This window comes from Morone saxatilis, unplaced genomic scaffold (genome assembly GCF_004916995.1).
Source record: "Morone saxatilis isolate NCDOM2014 unplaced genomic scaffold, NCSU_SB_2.0 Contig23, whole genome shotgun sequence".
NCBI lineage: Eukaryota > Metazoa > Chordata > Actinopteri > Moronidae > Morone > Morone saxatilis.
Genome location: NW_023339796.1, coordinates 8,175,746 through 8,183,845, shown reverse-complemented (window position 1 = coordinate 8,183,845; position 8,100 = coordinate 8,175,746). Strand labels below are relative to the sequence as shown.

The window sequence follows — 8,100 nt, the reverse complement described above, 5'->3', positions numbered from 1 at the left end:
AAGAGATAATTGAACTGTGGTTTATCTACACTCGAGATGCCACTAAATCCTACCACCCACTGGTCCTTTTAATGGCGTGCTCAGTTAGAAGATAGTGTCACCATTACCATAGTTTGTCTTCGGAGCCTGACATATGTTGTTTATTGTAAACATGTCTCATTTAGTCCATGTCTTGCTCACGATTCAAGAACAATATATCAGCCAAATATATTTAAACATTCCATTATATATTATAATATATATATATATATAGTATTGGCAGGTTTCTATTGAGAACTGAGCTTTAAAAAAGATTATGTGCGCAACACAAGTGCTTTAAAACCAACTGTGTTTTGTTTTACACAGGTATGAAGGTCAAAGAGAGCAGCTGGCTCAGCAGTCTTTTAACATGGAGCAGGCAAACTACACAATTCAGACATTAAAGGACACCAAAACAACAGTAAGAGTCACACAACAAGAAGTAGTGTGGGTTGGTGTGAGGCTGTAAAGTTTTTTAAAACTACAGCGTTTGGTCACGTTGAACATGTACGACTAGCTCCTTGTCATGCTGTCTTATGTAAGACGTGATTTTTTTTTGTTCGGTCAACTAGCAAACAAAATAGTTCCTAGGAGTAGCTGACATTGAGTCAAGTCTTGAAATTTGAACATAGTGCTGGTCTCCAGATTCAGAGCTGACTGGATTCCTATCGGTACGTGTCTTTACCAGAGAAGCTGCTGTAGATAGAGTCGCTTTTTACCACTGACTAAATATATCTTATATCTGCGATGTGTCTTCTGTTCTCAGGTGGAGGCCATGAAGATTGGTGCAAAGGAAATGAAAAGGGCTTACAAGGACGTCAAACTCGATCAGATTGACGTATGTTTGTCATACACCACTACACTGTTTCTGTTGTTAATTATATATTGATTGTTTAGACTGAACCAGGTGTCAATACAAAGGAAATAGTAGTTTTTAAATAACCACCTTTTAGATGTCTTACCTTTCTTGTCCTGCTGGTATAAATAATTAACCTTTTTTGTATATCTTCTTCTGTATTTTCATTTCTAAAACTGTTGCTGCTTGTTGCTAATTGTCAGGTTCCTTAGTCCAGCTTCAGTCGAATGTTGTCTGATTTCAACAACCAAGACTAAAGAGTACTAAAACCAGCACACATACATATAAGTTTAAATGTGGCCTGATGAGGAAATTTACCAGGTCTTGCTCATTTACAGTGTCCTCCACGGTTACATGATTATTTGTTCTTAAATTCTTATAAAAACAGGTGAATTTGCATCTTGCGTGACAGTTTAATGTTGGTTGCAAGTAAAAATCAATATTCCAGATTTACCAATTAGATATCGGACATTAAAAGTGATCACATGTATTTTTCAGGATTTACAAGACCAACTGGAGGACATGATGGAGGACGCCAACGAGGTGCAAGAGGCCCTGAGCCGCAGCTACGGCACTCCAGAGATAGATGAGGATGATCTTGAAGCAGGTATACCTGAATGTCTCCAACATATTTACTTTGCATTTTCCTTCTGGGCAGACACCTTTATCTAATATAATCATCAACATTTAAAACACAGAAATGGGTGCAAACTTAAAGCTCTCAGCTCTTAACAAATCGAGCAGGTACTTTAAAATGACTTACTGAAAACCATATATATAACATGATTTTATGTTGTCACTGATCTTCCTTTCACTTTAAGTCTTTGTATGTTAATATATTAAACATATCCACCACAGAGACCAAAACTAACTGTTTAGGCAGTTCTAAACAACTAACAAAGTAAAAAAATCTCTAAATTAGACTGTTAAATAGTGAACAAAAGTGAAACAGCTACTGCTACGTCACTCTAGTTGCACTAAAAATTGAAGGCACAAAGATTTGATATTAAACAATCATGTGTCAGTAATCATAATCAAATTACACAAAGTATTTTACAGAAACAAAATATGATAACTGAAGTGCCTACAGTGTCACAGTGACAGTGTAACTGCTTTCAGAGCTGGACGCACTGGGTGATGAACTGCTGCTGGATGATGACAGCTCCTACCTGGACGAGGCCTCAGCTGCTCCGTCTATCCCCGAGGGAATCCCCAGTGACAGCAAGACAAACAAGGTAACAGTCTTCAGATCAGATGCAGAGATCGCTGTAACTGATGTCACACTCGAGGCCCAGATTGGAAGTTAAATCAGAAATAATCATGTGGTTTTATTTTACAGTTACAACTTAATGTCAAACCATAACATAGGTTTTTTTTTTAGGGTTTTCCCACCTTCCAGGGAGCCACTTGTTTTAACGTGTTTCCTTATTGTATGAAAGTAAACGGAAGGATCCAACAGCGTTAACCTCTTTCATCATCGTATTTTCATCCTAAAATGACCCTGAAAACACATCCACGGAAGCTCCAACATCTTAGATTCAGAACTGCAGATCCTTTTTCACCGGGGCATTGTGCAACCAATGTGCGTGCATGCCGTTTCTCATCTGCTTCTCAAGGCGCAGATGTCACATAAAATCAGGATTTGTCTTTGAGCTTCCCAAAATGATTGCACAACAGAAAACCTCTTGAATTAATCTATTCTTAACAGGCTCTTTTAGCTGTATTTCTGTGTAACAATACAGCAAGTCTGACAAAGTGGCAGCATGAAGTTGACTGTGATTGATTACTAATACCCATACCCCTACAGCTTCCATTAAAACCAACCAATGTGAAGTTTTTTGTAGTAAATGGGCTCAAACGTGTGCAACTGTAGCTGTTTGCTCTGACAGAATCCGTCCTGTTTAACGTCAACCAACTGAAAGAATAAAAACACTTGTACAAATGTAAGTGTGTGTCTAGAGGTCTGTTTGCTCGTGATTGCAGTCAAATGTTTTCTTCTTTTTCTTTTCAGGATGGTGTTTTGGTGGACGAGTTCGGCCTGCCACAGATCCCCGCCACATAAACAGGGAATGGATTATAACAACTGCACTTCAACTAAAAACACTTTTATATGTAGAGTAACATTTATACATGCAAAACCATTTGCCCTGAGAACACTACGATTTTGAAGCTGTGTTGGGTCGTGTGTTGTTACCACTACCGTGCTAGCATGTGGCCTTGTAACATACTGAACCTTTTTTTAAAACATTACTCCCCTTTCCTCCCTTTTGTCCCCCTCCCCGCTCGGTCTCGTCTGAACAGTATTACCTAGTAATAATTTATTTTTGTTTTATGTTTCTTCTAGTTTTGTGTGTTGTTTGGTCATTACCATCTCGTTTGAGTTCTCAAGAGTCTGTTCAAATGTCTGCAGGTTATTGGAAACATGCAAAATAAATGATGTGTTTTAATTTACGCTTAAATTATTGATTTACTGAGTACTGTCTCATCCTTCTTTCTTTGTTGGTTTTTATTTCTTCCTCCTCCTGTGAATTGAAGTGTTGGCCAAGAGAAGGCAGAGGAGTTATGCACTTCATTAGGAGGTGGACTACTATCAATATTATTGAAATTACAGTATAACCAGGACCAGATTAACTGGTGTAAACATTGCTTACTTTCTGACTTCACCACACAGTGACAAAGTTTGTGACATGAGTATCACTCAGATGTACATATATGTAATAGTGAGGCCACTATTTATGCAAGACAAAAGCTTAATATTTTAAAATCAACACAGTTTTATTGTGAAAAATTACAATAACAAAGAAACAGTGAGTACGTTTTAAAAAAGGGATTTCAGGATTCTGTTCCTGTCTGAAACAAATCCTCCAGTGTAATAGTCATGCTGCAGGGAAAACTGCCTGGCACTGCTCGCCTTGAATGTGGTCCATTTTGCGTATTGCTCCTCTGCTTTGACCTTACGCTTCTCAACCTTTTTCTCTCTGTGGTCGCAGTACTTATCCACCCAGTATCCGACTGTGAATCTGTCCGGCAGCCGCTGCAGGGTCTCCTTGTGTTTTTCTTAAAACGAGAGAAGCAACATACAATTTGATGAGCACAAAATCAAACATATACAAGGTCAATGTAGAGTTTAAAAAGTTTGGGAATCACTGCTCTGTCTAGTAAAAACTAAGTAAATTGTAAAAATCTAATTTTGGTATCAGTTGTTGAGCTTCCTTGCTTGCGAGAGAGGCATGTGTTTGGATAAAAAGCAAGGTTGTGGTGACACCAGACAGCACTCATTAAGTCAAGTTGAGAGATTTATTTCATAATTACTTATTTATAGTATAATAATCAACACTTTAGGCCTCTATCTAGTATTAAATAAGCAGGATGAAAGAATATTACACAAACCTTCAGGCTTGGGGCCTTGTTTTGCAGCAAAGAGGCGATAGGTGGCACTGTTTCTGTGGTGCCTCTCTTTGACAGGCTCACTGTCCATTTTCTGCTCTCCAACCCAGTTGTTGTGCAGAGTTCTCTTTTTCAGTGGCTCCTTGGCCTTCAGGTCAAGGGTCAGGCACTCTGGGCTGGCGTGGTCTCCCACCTTTGGCAGACGACAGAGCTCAGCCTCCTCTCGCCTCCTCTGTTGCTCCTTTTTCAGATCATCTATGGTGAACTTGGGCCATTTGACCTGCTCCTCCTCCTTCGGCCACAGACGACTCTCTTTCTCCAGTTTGTCTTGTTTTGTTTTCTCCAGGGCCTCTAGTTCACTCGCCCTCTCCTCCTCCTCCTCTCTCTGATGGGCCTCCTGCCTCATCTTCAGCAAGGCCTCCAGAGCGACTCTTTCTCTGCGCTCCATCTCCATTACTTTCAGCTCGACATACATTTGTCGTCTGACCTCCCTCTTTCTTTCCTCCGGGGTCAGTTTTGTCAAGGTTTTCAGCCGCTCCATTTCAGTACGGAGGGAAGTTCGTTCTCTTTCGATCATTGTTGGTTGTTTTGTTGATATACTCTCTCTCTAACTCTTATGCTCTCACTACAACAGGTTTGTGGTAATAATGCTTCCAGACGGGGAGTTCTCTCTATTTAATATGATTCCACTCTAACATGACAGTTGACATTCTAGAATGGGAGCATTCCAGTGAAACATAGAATTCCATATAAGCCAACATTCCGTATAACACTGTATAACACTGTGTAACACTGTTGTAACACTGTGTTAACCTGGTGTAAACACTGTATAATTACTGGTATAACAACTATATAGAACACTGTTTGTAAACACTGGTTTTGGGGTAAAACTACTGTGGGTAAAACACTGTTATAATACTGTTATAACCACTATAATAAACTTCGTGTACCTGTGGTTAAACAACTGTTTGGGTTTAACCACTTGTTTATATAACTGTAAATACACTGGGGTGGTAAAACTGTGGTAAACACTGTTGTAAACACTGTAATAAATACTTGTATAACACTGGTGGTTAACACTTGGGTTGTAAACACTGTGGTTAAACACTGTATAATACTGGTTAACACCTATAATAAACACTGTGGTAACACTGGTTTGGGGTAAACACTTTGTTTTGGGTTTTTAATACTTGTGTACACTGTGTTAAACACTGTATAATACTGGTGTAATACTGTTATAATACCTGTATAAATTACTGGTGTAAATACTGTGTTAATGACTGGTGTAAACACTTGGGTATAAATACTTGTATACAACTGTGTAAAACACTGGTATAATACTTTGTAATACCTGTTATAAACACTGTTTTGGTAACCATGGTATATACCTGGTTTAATAATACTTGGTGTAAATACTGTGGTAATATTGTTTATTACCTGTTGTAACACTGTGTTAATCTGTATAATAACTGTGGTAATACTGTGGTAACACCTGTGTCCCTTATACTTGTTTGTAATAACTGTGGTAAATACTGTATAAATACTGGTATAATATGGTGTACACTGTGTAAAAATTACTGTATAATACTGTTAAATATACTTGTATACTGTGGGTAATACTTGTATAATACTGTGTATACTGGTGTTTAATCTGTTGTAATACTGGTTGGTATACTGTTAATACTGGTGGTAATACTTGTGTCTTTAATACTGTTGTAATTTAACTGTGTATACTGTATAATACTTGGTATAATACTGTGGTTTAACCAACTGTGGTAATACTGGTTTTATAATACTGTATAAAAATAATAACTGTGTAATACTGGTATTAAAATAACTGTTTATAATACGTGGTGTTAAAGCACTGTGTAATACTGTATAATACTGTATAAATACTGTGTTAACACCTATAAATCTGTGGTAATATGTATATACTGTATAATACTGTGTACCTGTTTATTGATACTGTAATAATACTGTTGTAAAATGGTATAATACTTGTATAATACTGTATAAACTATACTGTTGGTAAAAACATAATAAATACTGTGGGTAAAACACTTGTATGTAATACTGTATAGATACTGTATACACTGTTATAATACTGTATAAATACTGTATAATACTGTGTAATAACTGGTATAATCTGTGTAAATACAGTATATCTGTATAACACTGTATAATACTGTTAATATACTTGTATAAAACAACTGTGTAATATGTGTAAAAACTGGTATAATTGTGTAACCACTGTAATAATACTGTATAATAACTGTTAATACTGTGTATACTGTGTAATACGTATAATTACTGTATAATACTGGTGTTAACAACTTGTATAATACTGTTATTAATACTTGTTTTGTACACTGGTTATATACTGTATATACCTGTTGGTTAATACAGTTTATATTACTGGTTATATACTGTATAATCACAACAGTTTTTGAGTCAATTTCCATGAAACTTTGCACAGACATTCAAGTTACCCAGTGGTTCCCTGACTTTGCCCCTAGCACCATGTTTGGGTTTTAATGAAATATCTTGATTAGAGCCAATAATGGACTATTGCAGACATATTAGTACTGTATTGGTATCAACCTTTATGTTATCCGATATGATTTTAGGGTATATAATGCAGAATCAAATGCTTGTGTTAATATATTGGGGTCAGTGCAAGGTTTATCCAGCAGAGTGCGCTGTGATTTACAATCCAATACAATCTTTAACTCAAATATTGTTAAATAAAGTTATTTGTTTAACAATAGTTGACTATTTCTGAGTACCTCATATCAGATATGTGATGAGTGAATTACTTCCCTAAAAAATGGGTATCAGTCTCAAAAATCCCATATTGGTCAGGTTCTAATCTTGACAATGATTGGATGGATTGTCATGAAATTTGGTGCAAATGGATGCCAACAGGATGAATTCCCTCTAGCGCCACCAGCTGGTGAAGTATGTCAACATCAACTGGATGGATTTGAACAATATGTAGTACAGGCATTGTCTTAATGACTTTGGTGATCCCTTGACTTTTCCTCTAGCACCCCCATGATGTTAATATTTGTGGATTTGAGTGAAGCTTGAAAGAACTATTTGTTGTAACAAGCTGTTACAATTTAGTGCCCACATTCATGTTTTCTTCTTCTTTTAACTCTAATTCCTCTTTGTACTTTGAGAAAAACTAAACTACCATTCTAATCAACAATTATATTATATTATAATAAAGCAATAATGTCACAGTAATACAAAGGCAGTTGTTTGAATAAATAAATACACTGAAATGAAATCAGTACACACAAAAATAGTAGTATGTATACAAACACAAGAGCAACAGCTGAATTATGCAGTCTGTCAGTGTCCTCCTGTAAAACTATTGAGGCATATTCTTGGCCTTTTTTCACACCTAAATGCTGTTTTAAACCATATGGTTTAAAATGATATGTTATTATTGCTTTTTTAATAATTTAATAATATTTAATCCTATTTTTTTTAACAAGTAATGAAATAGTCATTTATTCAATATGTAGGAATCAGCTCATAAAATAGTTAGAGTGTTTATTTCTCCTGGGTTGCTAAAATCCATTACAAGAAATATCAGACGTATGGCAAAAGTGTCTTCCCCCCTAATTCGGTGTATGTACGTCCCTAGACACATCTGTAACATATGTCAGTGAAAAAACTGTTTACATCAGAGGAACACGGCTCATCTGGTTACCGTAGTTTGAAATGTGCATGTGTGTGGGTCAATGAGCAGTTTTGGGAAAGGGGTGAAGTCAACAGCAAGTTATTTTAAAAGTCCGACTCTGGTGGGACTCGAACCCACAACCTTTGAA

The 8,100-nt window shown here is 36.6% G+C and overlaps 1 protein-coding gene across 1 annotated transcript; it reads left to right on the top strand.

The window, feature by feature from the left end:
- Positions 1-345: 345 nt before the first annotated feature.
- On the top strand, positions 346-3,340 carry chmp5a (charged multivesicular body protein 5a; the record flags this gene model as incomplete). Its single annotated transcript, XM_035671488.1, is given in 5 exon segments — positions 346-439; positions 785-856; positions 1,373-1,481; positions 1,994-2,109; positions 2,886-3,340. Coding segments are annotated over 5 exon segments (442 nt in total), but the record flags the coding sequence as incomplete, so codon positions are not given.
- Positions 3,341-8,100: the final 4,760 nt, after the last annotated feature.